This window comes from Protopterus annectens, chromosome 7.part0 (genome assembly GCF_019279795.1).
Source record: "Protopterus annectens isolate FY-2018-M chromosome 7.part0, PAN1.0, whole genome shotgun sequence".
Classification (NCBI taxonomy): domain Eukaryota; kingdom Metazoa; phylum Chordata; order Ceratodontiformes; family Protopteridae; genus Protopterus; species Protopterus annectens.
Genome location: NC_056739.1, coordinates 200790376 through 200808670, shown reverse-complemented (window position 1 = coordinate 200808670; position 18295 = coordinate 200790376). Strand labels below are relative to the sequence as shown.

The following is an 18295-nucleotide window of genomic DNA, read 5'->3' as shown; positions in this document are numbered from 1 at the left end:
CATTGTCAAATTTGACTGTAACACAGTCAAAAAGAAAAAGAAAAAAAAATGGGCCACATTAGAAAGACAGATCTTTGTAAACATGAATCTGCAGTGGAGATTATGCTGAATATTTATTTCCTAAGGAAATGGCTATCTTCTTCATCAGGGTTTTCTCTGCACTGACTGGTGCTCTCGTGAAAATGTACATCAGGGAAGCTGCCAGTACACTGGCCAGATTCCTGATGACCCTGGAAAGCACATTCTCTGGTCTCCATGTCTAATATTCCATAACTAGATTCCTGATGACCCTGGAAAGCATATTCTCTAGTCTCTGTGTCTAATCTTCCATAACTAGGATTCCTGATGACCCTGGAAAGCACATTCTCTAGTCTCTGTGTCTAATCTTCCATAACTAGGATTCCTGATGACTCTGGAAAGCACATTCTCTAGTCTCTGTCTCTAATCTTCCATAACTAAATTTCTGATGACCCTGGAAAGCACATTCTCTATTATCTGTGTCTAATCTTCCATAACTAGGATTCCTGATGACCCTGGAAAGCACATTTTCTAGTCTGTGTATCTAATTTTCCGTAACTAGATTCCTGATGACCCTGGAAAGCACATTCTCTAGTCTCTGTCTCTAATCTTCCATAACTAGATTCCTGATGACCCTGGAAAGCACATTTTCTAGTCTGGGTATCTAATTTTCCGTAACTAGATTCCTGATGACCCTGGAACGCACATTTTCTAGTCTGTGTATCTAATTTTCCGTAACTAGATTCCTGATGACCCTGGAAAGCACATTCTCTAGTCTCTGTGTCTAATCTTCCATAATTAGATTCCTGATGACCCTAGAAAGCACATTTTCTAGTCTCTGTAACTAATCTTCCATAACTAGGATTCCTGATGACCCTGGAAAGCACATTCTCTAGTCTCTGTAACTAATCTTCCATAACTAGGATTCCTGATGACCCTGGAAAGCGCATTCTCTAGTCTGTGTATCTAATTTTCTATAACTAGAGAATGTTTCTCTCCACATTCTCTGTCTCTATTTTGAAATCTATTGCTTTCCACTCTCTTTCCTAACTCCATCAAAATATGCTGTATTCCCCTTTTTTCCTTCTTTTTTTAATCCATCAGTGCCTCTGGTATCAGGTTTTCCCAACTAGCATCCTGTAAACCCATTTGTTATCATCTTGTGCAAGGCTAGGATAACATCATTATGACCAATTTGTTCCCTGACTAAGGTGGGAACCTTATTAGTCTAATCATTTTCCATTGGAGGAAAGATCTGGGTGACATGTAAGCTGTCATTACTGAGACACCCCTCCTTTCCTACCTAGCTCCCTCACCATAGTGCAGAATGTGGTCTGTATGCTCATTTTTGATGCTTCCCCAAATCATCATACTCCATACCTTACTGAAATCCCATGCCACTGTCTTTATCCTTGGCCTTTTACCATTCGCTCCACAGTCTAAACCACACAGTGGTGTTATCACTGTAAACTAACACCACATTCTACTGGACATCTCTGACCTCCTGGTTTAAGACCATGTCTCAAATCCTAGCCTTTCTCTTACTAACTCCCCACAATTAAGCCTGTCATAATCCAAGACCTCATTCACCTCCTCTACCCCGGAGATTAGGATTTCACAGTTTATTTCTGAAAGATTCAAATGCTTCTCTTGCTACAGTTCTTTATTCCATCCACCAACTTCTCAGCCTTTTTTCTTGAAGTATCTAAACATTAATCCACCTTACCAAATCCTTTAGTGACCATTTCTCTCTCTGCTTTCTGAGTTCAATCTGCCCCTTTACAACAATAACCTTGCATCCTTTATGCATTTATGCTTCAGCCCAGGCACTTCAAATTTTCAGACCTCTGGAATTTCCAAGCATCCTCCCTCCGTTACTCTATTTCCCCATACTCTTCTCCTGTTCTCATTTACTGCCAGTGCTTTTGTGTATCACATATGCAGTGTGGTTATGCAAAAGACCCTCATCCACACACCGAACCCATGCCCAGCACACTGTTTCCATCTCTCCAAATGTTTTCTCCTGTATCCTATTTTCACCATCATTCAATTTTTGCCAGAATTATACCCCATTTTATACTGCAGTGGTTTGCCTTAGGATAATATGCCTGTGGAAGTCTTTGCTTCCTGTGAAAAACAGTTGACTTTGGAAATGTATTTTTTTTCACCAAATGGTATTTTTAAATGTTTTCTGCAGGAAAATTATAGCTGGTGGAGTAAAGTAAGTTGTCAAATCACAACCACAGCAAACAGGAGCAGATGAGTAATATTGGGATGTATACCATGCAGAAATTCAAACCTTCCATGGTTGCATAGGTCCCGACAATATCTCTGGATGCCTGCTAAGAAGTTAAGTCCTACCTAGTGAAACCCTTCCATCACTTCTTCAACACAAGTTTGTCCAATGGATGTATTTCTAAGGCATGAATAATAGCTATTGTGGTTTTCCTTGCAAAAATGAGGTCCCTCTCGCTCTACGGCCACTTGGAATTACAGGCCTGTGAGTCTTATTCATATTATTTGCATGGCTGTGAAGTGCATTATGGGTGAACTAATAAGCAAGAGTGGTCAGTTTTATAAAAGGCAGTTCAGGCTTACTCACCCTTAATGAATCCTTTAAAACACAGATACAAACGTATTTGCACAGAAATAAGGGATAAAGCCAAAATTAGAGGAAAAAGCCCCAAAATCTGGAGCCATTTTAAGTATTACTGCAATTCACTCAGAATATTAATAGGCTTGCATCAACATGCATTTTATGAAGCATTACAAGTACAAAACTCTCATGTCTGGCATTATTTATTAACTGCAATCCTGAATGATTTACTAAAAAATGTTATGAGGAACAAGGCAAAAGTATGAGGCAAAATCAAGGACAATTGAATAGCTGGGGTGATGAGGCCATAAATAATGGACTGTCTTGGCTGAGACTAAAGTAGGTCCATTTGGATCAGTGCTCTACCGCAGTTGCAAACCTGAATGAATAAATGGATGAATAAACAAGTGGCATATAATCCACACTACACACCTGGATTTGATATTATTCCACATGCAGGAGTTATTGACAAGCTCTCACAAGTTAACATTAACCCATAAATCATTTGACAGATAACTAAGTGGCTGTCTTACAGAACCAATATCATTAAATTTGAGGGTGTTTGCTCTGGATAGAAAAAAATATTACCACTGTGGAGTCCCACAGGGCTCTGTCCTAGGCCTCTTCATCTTTGATATGTATATCATTGACATGATAGCTAATGTTAAAGGACTATGGCCAACCAAGTTTGCTGATGATTGTAAATTGGAGGAAGTTATCAAACCTCATTCTAATCCTAAAAATTCTCCATCATGGTTGGAACATATAAATCCTTGGTGTGTTATTCATGGGGTTATCCTCAACTCCAAGAAAAACACATAATAAACATAGCATGGTTACCATATTCTATACAGATAACATTTCACATAAATATAACAATCATCAGGGACATGGGTACTCATGTTGATAAACATGGCTAGAAAATGGTTTTGCCATGCATAGCTCATCATTCATGATATTTCCTCAGTGTTCAAAGATGTTATAGTCCTGCTTTATTCCTACCTTATTAGAACTATCATACAATATAATGCCCCCTTTAGTGCGTATGTTGCTAACCAGCTAAACCAATGCAAGAGACCAGAATGTTTTGTCACTGAAAAGATCCCATGTCTCAGTAACCTTATTTACTCTGATAAATTAAAATCCATATCGCTCTCCTCTGAGGTGTACAGGCCACTGAAGTATGATCTCTGTTTAGTCTTCTGCACTATGAATGATCTAGGGGTCTTTCAACTCCTTGATCTACATTTGTACTCTACTCCCATATTAGCAACATCAGATGGACTGAGATGTACCTAATCCAGCATTCATCTGTTTGCAGAATAGACTGCCCTTGCATTTAAAGCAGAGTACTTCCTTTGCATCCTTTAGAATTAGGTTGGATGATCGGAAGGGTAGTCATAGATTTTCACTGGTTATATGTATGAAATTCTACTAAGTGGAGAAGCACTATCTCCCACTAGTACTAGATGATGTGGTTGGGCTTCTTGATGATATCCTTGGACGTAAGCTTAGTAATAACATCTAAACCAATGATATGCAGCAGTCTGACTGTTTATGTTAGAAAAGAGACATGACGGCAGTGTATTACATATACAGGGAGTTTACCAGAAATGAACCTATACAAAAAAAAATTTAAATTATCAAGAATGACATAGGAAACCTCCAAACACTGGATCTAACCCAATTTGATTTCATTAAGGGCAGTTCATACCTACTCAACCTGGTAGACTTCTTTGAGAAGGTCATCAAAACAAGGGATGAGGGCAAAATGGTTCACACTGCCTACCTTGATCTGGCCAAGGCATTTGACACAATACCCCACTTGAACTTTGTTGACAAACTCAAGAGGTTAGGTATAAACCCTAATGCCACCTTGTGGATAGTAAGCTGGTTCACAGACAGGACCCAGGAAGTTACAATAGGGGAGTTCACCGTTACAAAAAGGCCGGTCACAAGTGGAATCCACTGGAATCAGTCATTGGACTGCTCAGTTTTGGTATTTACTTCTCTGAAATCAAGGCCAATATCAAGTGCTTCTGGATGACTAAATTTGCAGATGACTGAAAATTAGAAACAGTCATAAAATCCCCCACTAACTTAAATGTTCTACAGAAAGGACTGGCATAGATAAATAACTTGTGTCAGAGCCATGGACTAAAACTAAATAACAAGAAATGCATAATAGCATCCTTCGGAAAGTTAGCCACCCCAGGTAACTATCACATTGACAACACCCCTAAGAGATGACCCAGTAGTCAGGGGCTTGGGGACACACAGACAGTAATCTAGCTTTTGGCCATCACATCTAGAGTAGTGAGGAAGTCGTTCTACGTTGCCCAACTTATAAATAAAGCTATGGCATCTAGGTCCAAGGAGGTCATTGTTCCATTGTATTCGGCATTCATCAGACTTATCATTAAGTACAATGCCCACTTTGATATGTACTTAAACTAGGCACATCCAACAATTAGAACATTTGCACTAAAGGAATGCAGGGTACAGATAACATGCCTTATGTAAACTACCTCAAAGCCTTATCCCTGTATTACCTACTATAGGCTGTTGAGAAGAGATCTATGCCTAACAGATAAGGCATTGTCAGACCCTAATCCGATGGACATCCTGCATATCTGCAAAACAAACAGCACCATAATTACCCATTCTAAAGACATAAACCTTCTCCATTATATAAATAGGACCTGATGGAGAGACAGGTATATATCCCTTCTCTGGGACAGGCTCCCCATCCATATGAAGCAGAGTTCCTCCCTAACCCAATTTAAGTGAACTTAGACAACTGGATGGGGCACAGGAGATTCATCCCTTGCTTGACACCCAAGATTCTAATGGACTCAGACAGCCTGTAAATGGTTCATCTCCCACGTCCATGCTTGCAAGTGTTTCATCTCCCAAGCCCCTGTTTACATTTATCAAGGGTACCTGAACTTGTCAGAGATTTGGGATGCGTAGTTAGGCTTAAAAAGGCCATTGTGGTCATTAAACTGTTACACACTTACAAGCCTATAAAAAAAGATCTGTATTTTAGTGGCAAGTCAAAGGACAAAATGTAAAAAGATCATCTAAAATAGATAAGGTTGTGATAGAAAGGTTATTCTCAGGTGTAGTTTCGGCTGCTGTATTAGCTAGTGATATAATGGATGGACCCAGTGGAGTGGTTTGTTGGACTCCCTGTTACACCACCTGTGAATGGAGTTGGGAAGGCAGCTTCCACTCTCAAAGTCATGCTTTCCATCTTGCAAGTGAGGAATGGCACGAGGTCTAGTAAGCAGAGTGCCTAGATGATCACAGACCATATAGTTTTAAGTGACTGTTGACCCCTTCCTCATTAAGTATGTTAATTTCTGAGTTTTAGTAACACAGAAGTACATCAAATGAGAGATTCAGTTCTGCTGACATCATGACTCAGTCACAGATAAGCATCATATTAAGGAAATATTCATAGATGAGGCTGTAGAAAAACTGTTAAGGGTGAGAGGAAGTGGGATAAAGTGGTCCAACTATGACAAACTTGAAGCTCACCTGGGGAAAAGTACCATGCAAAATGGTAATCAGAGTTTAGTTTCCTGAAAAGAAGAGCAACTCTAAGTGAACGATAAACATGATCTTTAAGAAATAAAGAGAAATAAAAGAAATGTAAAATCAATTACAGAGGCAAGGTTGCTGATGGGTGATATGTTATGAAGGCATGATAAGAATTCCTTGGGAGAAATGAGGTGGGGATTACTGGGGAGATGATGGGGAGTAGAGTAACAGAGCTTTGATAATAATTAGAAAATAAATGCAGCTTCCTTTGTGTCAGTCACACTACAGGGAGATTGATTACTGCTTAAAAGCAATTCCGCATACTGCAAACTGCTTGAATTTCTGCCGAGTAATAGGTAGTGATAAAATATGAAAATGAAAAGCCAACAAGCTCTGAAAAGTTGTAAGATTCACAGGTCAATGGCATGCATCTGCAGGTCATAAGGAAAGGAGCGATGCAGCTGTTTAAATTTTAGGAAGAGTGGATTCACAGTGCAGGTTGAAGTATTGCTTAAAAAAATATAAGGTAACAGGTTTAGGTTTAGGCCACAAGGAAGAAGGCAACTAACAGTCTAGAATCAAAGCCAACAGTTTTCCCCTCAGGCAGATAAAATAACATGGACTGCACCTAGGAAAGAGATAGATGAGCTAGGCTGCAGGCTAGCTTTTATGCAAGCATGATATGATTGCGACACACAATTCCCATCTATTGATGAACTATGGCATACACATGCACACACATGCACCTACCTGTTGTAGCTTTTGATGGATTACCAGGCTCCAGGACATTGAAGGGGATTTCATAGGGTTCACAGCTTCATTATTTAATTATTAGTATAAATATGGAATACAGTCAAGATGTGCTGTGTTGTTGGTCTCTCAATAAACACTAGCACCTCCCCCAGGATATGAACCGATACTGAGGTGGGTCGTTAGTGTCTTGTTTTTCTTTGATATCTGCTGCTTACCTGGTGTTTTATGACAGCCTCATCCATCTTTTTTTGACTATACAGGCCTTGGTTTCAGCATAGCCGGAGGAGTTGGTAACCAGCACATTCCTGGAGATAATAGCATCTATGTTACTAAAATTATCGAAGGTGGAGCAGCACACAAGGATGGACGGCTCCAGATAGGAGACAAAATCTTGGCAGTAAGTTAAATTGTAGCAAGGATGTTCTCTAGGTATTCTTGTTTCATGAATCCTTTGTCATAGTAGTATGAAGTTTTGAACATATTTATGCATCACTACTATGTCATATTTATAAAAGGTTGGGCAGCACATAAGGATGGTTGTCTCCAAATTGGAGGCAAAATCTTGGTGGTGAGTAAAATAATTTTCTCTAGAAGGTCTTGTTTCATAACAGTCTTTGTCAGAAAATTTGGCATTTGGATATTTTTCTGCATTATTAATATGCAATGTTTATAGTGAGAACAAGCCTTTGTATTTCTGTACATTTTCTAACTATAACAATCCAAATGGAGAGCATACCTCTCAAACTTTTATAGCAAGAAATCTAGGCAAAGTCATAAATAATGGGGGAACAAAGGCCCAAAAATAGGGACAATTTTTAAATACTGCTCTTACAAACTTAGAAAATTGATAGAATAATAGTTTGTGCATTAGCATGATTTTTGAAGGGTATGGAAATCTGAAACTCAAATGTTTGTCATTATCTTTTGACTTCAGTCTTTCATGACTTGCCAACGATTTGCCAGAAAAATCTAAAATTTTATGAAAAATGGACTAAAAATATGAGGCAAAAATCTGGACATTCTGTGAAAATATGTACAGTTGACAGGTATGATGGAAATCCCACTTTTAGAGGAGTCCTGAGGAGATAATCCTCAAATGGATAAAGAAACATCATAGATCAATTTATCGTACAACAAGAAAGGAATAAAATAAATGAGTACTTCAAAGTAATACAGAATGTTACATAATAGCAGTATTCTTCACCTAAGGATCTCCTGCCAAGGATAGCTGAATGTCCAGCAAGTATACCAAAGCCTTCAGCTCTTATATGCGCCATCAGTCACACGTTCCCATGCAAGACATAGGGTATATAGGTGATGTACAGACAAATATTCAGAACTGAAAAAAGCCCAGGAGGAACAGGATACCCTCAGGGACAAGGAGGAACATGTGCATCCAGAAGGAATACTAAAGATGGAAAAGGGCGAAGGGCCTTCTCAGACAGGTGAGAAATAGAACTTAGTACAAGAGTCAGGACAGAGGGGTAAGGAAGGAGGGAGTGAATACTGCAACACTGAAGAGAAGGACATCTATTGTTACTGTAAGATGTTACATGACTGTACTATGTCCTTCCATATCATGGTTGCAGTATTCTTCACATAAGGGAGAGTACAAGAGCTGAAGATGAAGCCAGAGAGAAGGAAGACACAGATGGACCCTCCACAAGCCCATGCAAAATGGCCATGACAAAACCAGCCCTGGCCCTGAAAACATCCAACTAGTAATGTTTCCTGAAAGTACAAAGAGAGGACCAAGTAGCAGCTTCAGGGATAGAACTAGTGTCTAGACCATTGAAAAAAACAGCAACAGACAATTGCCCTAGCAGAATGTGCATTTACAGCCGAGGAGAGCCATTTTTCATGAAATGAATAACAAAAAGAAATGGCTTTAGAAACCCAGGAAGAAATGTTTGCTTAGAAACAGCCAAACTCAAAGTCCTGGGATGAAGAGAAACAAAATGCTGCTCAGAAATGTGAATAAGTGTAGTTTTGCCTAAAGAATATCAGAGATATCTATACAAATCTAAGGTGTGAAGCACCTTCTCAATGGCAGAATGCCAGACTGTGGATAAGGAAAAAAGGAAGGAAGATGAATAGACTGATTAAGGGGCAACTCTCTGACCATCCTGAGAGTGAAAAAAGGATTAGTACAGACACCCTGTCTCTATGAAAAACTAAAAAAGGAGGAAAAGACATGAGAGCCTGAAGTTCAGACTCTCTCTTGGCAGAACTAAGAAGAAAAGTCTTTCAAATCCATTGCTGTAAAGAAGATGAAAAAGAAGGCTCAAAAGGATCCTGGGTCAATTTTTCAAATAAAAAATTAAGGTTCCAAGAAGGTGGAATTGGCTTCCTGGAAGGCCTTATATGAAGGACACCTAAGGAATTGCTTGACCTCAAACCTTGAGGCCAGAGGGGAATTAAAGGTCAGAAAGGCCCAGGAACAGATTTATGTGAAGCATCCAATTCTGAGTGTGTGTTCTTAACCTGGTCAGAGAGTTTAACATAAGATTGTGTTTTGAGAAAATTTAAACTGCCTGAATTGTTGCTTGATAGTGGATGGGTATATCCCAGACCTAAAGAGCTAGTCTGCAAAGAAGGTAGGACCTTGCGCCCCTTGCTTTTTGACATACTACATCATGATGTTATTGTCTGTGAAAATCTTGAGTGGCCACAGATGAAAGAGGGAATGAAAGACTTGCAAAGACAGGAACAGAGCCATCATATCTTATGTTGATATGGTGGTCATCTGATGAGGAGGTTTAAGGAGGCACCCCACCCCTTGTCTGAAGCATGAGTGAAAAGCACCTGAGTGGAAACTGGAGCTTGAAAAGGAAGCTTTGGTTTGAGAGAGAGATGATGAATCAACCATTGAAGTGTGAGCTTGAGACAGGAAAGAAAAAATACCAGGAAGGCCAGGGAATGACAACATTGAAGCCACACTGATATGAGGTATCCCTGAAGCTTTTTCATATGGGTCCTAATTTAAGTCATAAATCCTAGGACCCTGAGAAATTCCCTGTCCATGACAAAGGACAGAGGAAGAAGGGCTTGCCTTGGGCACAAGAAGAGATGTCAGCATGGGAATTGTCTGAAGCCTGGATCCAAGGAAAACATGATCCTGAGAAGGTGCCATAATTGATTTCTAGAGGTTTACGATTAACCCAAGACTGTGTAACAGACAAATGGAAAACTGGAGATCCTGTATCTGACTGAAGGGCAAAGGAGCTTGAATAAGCAGATTATCTAAATAGGAAAAAATATGCATACCTCTGTGACACCCCTGCACTAGCCCAGTAATCAAGGAGCCTCAATCTTCACCACTTGCACCAGTGAGGGACGTATGCATTGGGAGGATGATTACACCACAGAAAAGTACAATTTCCCTTAAGGGGACACAGAAATCACAGTCAGTCTGGAGCTGGTTTCTCCCACTTTCTCCAGATCCCAAATAAGAATCCCCACTGGCACAGCTATAGGGTTAAGATCTCAGCTGAGGGGTCAAGCCAAGACCTCCAGTATCCACTCTGTCCAACCAGTGCTTCGTGTCCCTGCCCAAGTAGCTGATACACACGCACACTTTGACATTTGATTTATATACAAACACACACACACATGCCTGGGGAAGGCTGGCAAAGGTTTACTAGCTATGCCCCCTTCTGCCCATATTATAAGGTAGTTATCACTGCCACCAACCCCTATTTATCAGATACTTAAAGGCCCTTACAAAAGGTGACCAATCCTACTATGTAATGTTACTATTATCCAAACGGTAAGTGTGGCCAAGACTAAGGCTATTTAAGAGTGGCCTTTGCAATCTCACCAAATATATATGCAAGTACCCTAAGAGCTTAAATATGTCTCATAAATACCAGCCACAAAGATAAATTTAAATATATTTAATAATAAATAATAAAAGAGCAAGACAATATTCAAACAACACAGTAACTGCAGAGTTCAGAATCACAGGAAATATTTTAAAACAACATTGCAGAACAGTTTCAAATAAATACAGAAAACATCTAAACTAATCTTTACTATATTCCTATCTATATCTAAAATATACTATGCCCTGAATAACTTACTTACAGAGCAAGGCAAATGGAGAAGTGCTGAATGGATGTTTCTAGGTCCAAGATAAGATACAAAATGCCCAGTCTTTCTCTGAGACAGTTCTTAAATTACTATCAAACATTACTGCTGGGTCAGCTTGGATGACATCACTCTTTGTCGCATGCCTTCAGTTACCAGGCTACCAGATATCAACAGAACTTTATCATCTCTGTGTGAGAAGTATATATCTCTCAGATGTGCAGCTGCTTGGGAGCAATAAAGCACTTTACATTTGAAACCTAGTAATTATTTCTGTTTCAAGACAATAGCAAAACCTCTAGCTCTAGACATTGTGTCTGCTTACTGAGAGATAACACATAAAACACTTTACTTTTCAACTTATTTTCTTGAAGTTTTGCAAGTTAACTCTGTATGTTCCAGCTTCTACTGTTAAAACATACATTTCCACAGGTACATAGTTTTTATACATTTCTGTTCTTTTCTAGTAGGGTACACTGTGGTTACATTCTTGAAGCTCAGTACATAAACTACAGTTCAACACACACTTCAACACCAGCAGTTTAATATACACATAACATATAGTTCTCTTACATTTGTAAGACAAGCATATGAATCATATTAATATTCACAAATGACACATGACTATCCACAAAATTCCAGATAGTTGGGCTGGCAGTGTCACAACCTCAAAGTCTCCAAAAAGCAATGACAGGAGTGAGGCATTTGGTGAATAAAACTGGGTCAGTAAAGAGGCAAATGGGCAAAACAGAGAACTGAAAATGCAAGAAAGAGACAGAGAAACAAACATTTCCTGAAGAGTTGATGAATGGGGACGTGTAGGTATTAATCCTTCAGCTCTAGAGGCACCAGAAAAGCCTGAGGAGTCAGAAAAAGAAACAATGTCTGAAGGGATAATATCCAAAAAGAACGGAGCTTGAGAAAAATTTTGAGCAGGGAAATATCCAGAATTCGAAACACAGAAATCCTCTACCAACTAATAAAACAGCTGGTGTATAATAAACTTCCTAGCTGTGGTACAGTTGGTGTTTGTTTGCTACTTCAAATAACCAGAATTGATCTCCATGTAACCTCGTTTCAGGGAACCAAAAACATTCTGGAGAAAAAAAAACACTTTAAACCTGGGTGGGATACACAGCTTGAATGCTGCCATGATCCAAAAGAGATTGTAGAACCTCTGGGAAATGAGAAAGCCATTCCCATGGAGGTTGAGGAATTTTTGACAAGCGAAGAAAGGGCTTCCAAACCATGAAATATCCCTGACTAACATTGAACATAACCCAAAAATCTGATGTGATCCTAAGCCAATTTGGAAGACACAGGGAGATGCAGAGAGAGAGAAGAGGACCTGGCCAAGGGGAGGAGAATGCAAACCATCAAAAAGAATCACTCTTGTACTGAAAAGATTTCTGGGAGGAAGAATTGACTAAACTTAGCAGGAAGAACATGCCTAGAACCCTTCTTACCCTTAGAAGGGGGACAAGTTTACCACCAAACAAAGGCTGACTTAGAAGGATAGTTTCTTTGAAACTAGAGAATAGTGGAAACAAAAATATGTTTCAGCTCCTGTAAGGCTTTACTGTTATCCTGGTGGGACTTGAATAAGTCAGCAGCAGTCCCAAAAAGACTTTTGTTATCCAAACGTGTTTCCAAAAGTTTGATCTTGATGTCATCAGGCAAAGCCTGAAGACGTAGCCTGGAATAACATATTATAATGGAACCAAAGGCGGCAGCTTAGGGAGAGGCATCAGCTGAATAATAGCTGCATTTGATTGAATGTTGGGCAACTTGAGAAGTGGGCTCAACACGGCAAGAACAGATGCCTTTTCCTCAGTCAGGGAGGTCTAAAACCAGCTTAGAAACCTGGAAGAGAAGGGCCAAAACATGGTCATATGGGTCTGGTAGTTAATGGCACTAAAGGGCAAAGTGGCAGCAGTGTAAACCTTCTTGACCAATCTTTCCATAGCCCTACTATCCTTTATCAGAAGGCAGTAGCTTGGTAGAAGGAAACAACTTGGTGGGCTTATCAGAAAAGACTGACACTGCAGAAGGGTCAGCAGAAGGGCACATATAAAGAAATTTGCAATCCTCTGGCAGCTTAAAAACCTATCTGGCTTCTTTGGTGCAGAAGGCCAAGAGTCAGGAGCTACAGAAGATGCAGAAAAGGTATCAAAAGGGTAGCCAAAACAGGAAGAACAACAGATGGTTTGAGAGACTCCATATGTAGGAACTCATAGTACTTTTTTCTGAATATCAGAGACCTGGGAACAATCCCACTTAAAATAGTCCAACCTGCAGGCAATTGTATCCCCAAAGGACAACTTTTCTAAAGGGGTGCCTGGACTTAAGGAATATTCTTCCTCTGACCCACAGTACAAGGGGGCAGGAGTTTGGAAAGAATAGTCCAAGGATTCTTTCCCAGAATCCAAATCCTCACCTGAAGATCCCAGTTCCATAGGCCTTTTAACAGGTGTTGAAGACAAGAGGGAGCATGAACACCCCTTGAGGAGGCTTCATGGCCATCAGAGCATTAAATAAACTGAGTGAAATCCTGCCATACATACTGGGGATCCTTTACAACAGAGCAAATATACTTAGTCTTGTATTTCTTTTTCACCAAGGAGGCCACTCAAAACAAACCCTCAGAGGGTCAAACCCTTACACAACTCTAATGGTTGTAGGAATTTCCTCCCTCACTAAAATCTGAGGAATCCCCCTTGGTCCTATGGATATTATCAGCTGAGGTTTCCCCTCAATGTCAGGTACAGATGTTTGAAAAACCTCCGAAGACATGTGAGAACATACTGGCCTCCAACGGAGTTGCGGCAGAGGAATCTGAAGCAAACATTTGATGGACTTCAGGGTTTTCTCCAGCCTCTAAAGAGATGTCTGGGGAGGCTTGACAACAGCCAGATCAGGCATGACTTTTTTGACCTTTTTCTTGGCAGACAACTGGCCCTTGGGATGGGAGGATTCTTCCATAGCACCCTGAACCAACAGCTTAAGATGATGGTTCTCAAAGTACAGTGGATATAAAAAGTGTACACACCCCTGTTAAAATGCCAGGTTTTTGTGATAGAAAAAATGAGACCACAATAAATAATTCCAAAACTTTTCCCACCTTTTAATGTGACCTATGACCTGTACAATTCAATTGAAAAACAAATTTGTTAGGGGAAAAAATATAAAAAATAAAAAACATACAATAAGCTGGTTGCATAAATGTGTACACCCTTTAACTAATACTTTGTTGAAGCACCTTTTGATTTAATTACAGCATTCACTCTTCTTGGGTACACACCTGCCAACAATTAAAGAGACTGATTAACCCCAAATAAAGTTCAACTGTCCTAGTAGGATTTTTCCTAACATTTACTCAGTTGCCTGCTACAGCAAAAGCCATGGCTCACAGAGAGCTTAAAAAGCATCAAAGGGATCTCATTGTTGAAAGGTATCAGTCAGGAGAAGGGTACAAAAAAATTTCCACAGCACTGGATGTACCATGGAACACAGTGAAGACAGTCATCAAAAAGTGGAGAAAATATGGGACAATAGTGACGTTGCAAAGAACTGGATGTCCCTCCAAAATTGATGAAAAGACAAGACAAAAACTGGTCAGGGAGGCTACCAAGAGACCTTCAGCAACACTGAAGGAGCTGCAGGAATTTCTGGCAAGCACTGGTTGTGTACTACATGTGACAACAATCTCTCGTATTCTCCATATGTCTGGGCTATGGGGTAGGGTTGCAAGACAGAAGCCTTTTCTTACATAGAAAAACATCCAGGCCCTGCTAAAATTTGCAAAACAATACATCGTCTCCCAAAAGCATGTGGGAAAATGTGTTATGGTTTGATGAGACCAAGGTTAGACTTTCTCGCCACAATTCCAAAAGGTATGTTTGACACAAAAACAACACTTTGCATCACCAAAAGAACACCACCCCCACAATGAAGCATGTTGGTGACAGTATCATGCTTTGGGGTTGCTTTTCTTCAGCTGGAACTGGAGTTTAGTCAAGGTGGAGGGAATTATGAACAGTTCCAAATACCAGTCACTTTTGGCCCAAAACCTTCAGGTGTCTGGTAGAAAGCTGAAGATGAAGAGGAATTTCACCTTTCAACATGACAATGACCCCAAGCATACATCTAAATCAACAAAAGAATGGCTTCAGCAGAAGAAAATTTAAGTTTTGGAATGGTCCTGCCAGAGCCCAGACCTAAATCCAATAAGAAAATCTGTGGGGTAAGAGGGCTGTACACAAGGGATGCCATCGCAATCTGACAGATTTGGAGTGCTTTTGCAAAGAAGACTGGGCAAATATTGCCAAGTCAAGATGTTCCATGCTGATAGACTCCTACCCAAGAAAACTGAATGCTGTAATTAAATCGAAAGGTGCTTCAACAAAGTATTAGTTTATGGGTATACACACTTATGCAACCAGCTTATTGTACTTTTTTTATTTTTTATATTTTTCCCCTAACAGATTTGTTTGTTTTTCAATTGAATTGTACGGGTTATACGTCACATTAAAGGTGGGTGGGAAAAGTTTTGAAATGATTTATTGTGGTCTCAATTTTTTATATCACAAAAACCTGGCATTTTGACAGGGGTGTGTACACTTTTTATATCCACTGTCCATAGAAAAAGAGGAGAGACAACTACATAGAGGCTTGGTACAAATGCCTGGCAGATAGAACACTATATATGACTGTGGGAAGCACCCAAGTGAAAAAAGGCACTGGTCATGATGGTCTTTAAGGGGAATCTGCCTCCCACACTGACATTTTCCCTTTCTGGATTTTATGAACACACTACCAAAAAAAGAATAAAAAAACAATAGAAGAAATCCCAATGGGGCACTTATTTGAAAAAAAAATGGCTTGTTAACCAGCACAGCAGAAGGGCATTCAGACCGATGGACAATAATGGTGATCAGACTGGTGGCAAAGAAGTTCGGAGTATTTGAGTCAGTACATTACCTATATGCCCTATGTCTTGCACATGGAGTATACCTGTGACATATGGCACCTATAAGAGCTCAAGGCTTTGATATACTGGCCATGCATCAGGCTGTCACTGGCAGGAGATCCCTTAGGTGAAGAATATTGTAACAGTGATATGGAAGGACATCTTCTGATACATTATACAATGGGCCCTTTGGAAACAGTACAAATGAACAAGTCATGAGCAGTTGACAGGGTGCTCTTATCTGTGAAGTGTACATTCCTTTCTTTACCCACAGGACAGTTTTTCAGATGGACTGGTGGCTAGAGGCTATAAGTGTACCCTGAATTCTGTAGGACTGCATTTGTTGAATTTATAGTCTGCAGGAAGTATTGTAAAAACTAGAAATTTTGAATCCCGCCCATATACATGATAAATCATCTCTTATAGTAGACTTTTACTGACTACATGCATATCATCAGACTTGTGCATAACAGGTGATGGGATAGGGAAATCCATGGAAATTGTTACAAAGATTCATTAGCATGTTGTAAAGATGCTGAATGATGCAAAAAAAAATATGAAAGCAAAACACATTTTCAAAAAGTATTAAATGCATAATGACATACCTTAACTAAAGGGACAGAATGCTTTCTCAGCAGAGATAACAGCAGAAATAGTGAAACAGCTGCTGATTATTCTTGCAAGGAAAGAAAACATATTTAAAAAAAATCCATCTACTCTGTTAGTGATTTTATTGTCAGTACTTTTGTGTTTAAAAGTCTGTGGAAAAATCTCTCCTGTGCAGTTTTAGGAAGTTAATTCGTGGAAGAAAATCCTCAATGTACAAATTTTATTATTCATTTAGTAACTTCCACCATTGTAAAATTTTAGAATGTATATGTATAAATGGATCTACTGTTTGTGTATAAATGTAAATAAAAATCTAACTACTCTATACTAAGTTCCAGTCAAACACAATGCAATATAAGAAAATGGAGATTTTCTTCCTGGGCCTGTGCTGAAAATGGGTATTACCCAGTCGGACTTTCCCAGTAAACAAAGACAAACAAATAATGTGCCTGTACAGAGGTCACCAGCCTAAGAATACCAACTTGCCAGTAGTATCGTCTTGGCTGGTAGTGACACAATTTATTTGTCTTGGATGAACAGGAAGGTCCAACTGGGGAGAGCCCATTTTCAGCGGATGCCCAGGCAGAAAACTACCTTCACAGTACATTTATATTACCAAGTGATTTTTCAGACAGTTCTCAGAAAAACAGCAGTTACATTTCTTAGAAAAACCTAGCATTTACAAGAAAGGTGTATATACATTAATGCATTTACATCAATATATGTACATCTGTATATTTCTGGTAGCTCTAAATTCTTACAGGAAGTAATTTGATTTATATTGTAGAAGAGGAAACATTATTGTAAATTTTAGAGTTTTAACATTTTAAGGTTGCCACCCATCCCATTATCAGCAGGACACTCATGGGTTGAACTACCTTATCCTGTTGCCCGCTGTGCAAAGCAGTGGGAATTGAAAAATCCCACTTTTCAATCACACTGAATCACCGTGGAAAAGCTGAAATTACTTCAGGATTTCCCACGGCAATTCAGTTATGTCACCAACCCAGACCTACAAGCATAACTATTCCCTGTTAGGCACAGGTGTTTTAAATCTTGCAGCAATTGGCTGCAATTCATGAAGGGGGTGGGGATTGGGGCAGGAAGTGCCCTATAAAGATCACTGCTGTAGAGTAGTTTGTTTTAGTGCTTCTACAGATGCAAACAAAATTAAGAGTGATATTTTTTTTTCTAACAGCCAAGCCAGCCAGCCAGTCAGCCAAACATTCATCCATCCAGCCATCCATTCATCCATCCAGCCATTTATCCATCCATGCAGCCATTTATCCATCCAGCTAGCCACTCCTGCAGCCAGCCAGTCGGCTAGCCACTCCAGCAGTCATCTATCCATCTAGTCATCCATAAATCCAGCCAGCAAGTCACTCCAGCAGCCATTCATGCAGCCAGCCAGCCAATCAGCTGTTGTATCCATAACTGCATCTTCTTCACCACTCCTGTGGTGATGTCATGGTAGAGGGTGTGGCCAGTGTCAATTTGGCCAAACCCCTGTGTTCCACTTTGGCCTGCTTAAAAGGTGGCAACCCTATAAAACATTTCAGTACAGAGATGTTTTTTACTGTAAAGAGTTCAAGGGATATAATGAGGAGTATAGCTGAGAAGTAGTGTACAGGAGAATAGTGGTAATAATGTATGAGTGAGAGAGCAAGGTATAGAGTTAGTTTTATCTAGGCTGCATGTTCCAAACCAGTGTATCT

At 39.7% G+C, this 18295-nt stretch overlaps 1 protein-coding gene across 5 annotated transcripts in view; it reads left to right on the top strand.

The window, feature by feature from the left end:
- The window catches only part of DLG4 (discs large MAGUK scaffold protein 4), a 2742131-nt gene that overhangs the window by 2286916 nt on the left and 436920 nt on the right, over positions 1 to 18295 (top strand). For all 5 annotated transcript variants that reach the window (XM_044076698.1, XM_044076697.1, XM_044076699.1 and 2 more), the window contains one exon: positions 7174 to 7310. In XM_044076698.1, the coding sequence (XP_043932633.1) occupies positions 7174 to 7310 (137 nt within the window). The remainder of the gene's footprint in view (positions 1 to 7173; positions 7311 to 18295) is intronic.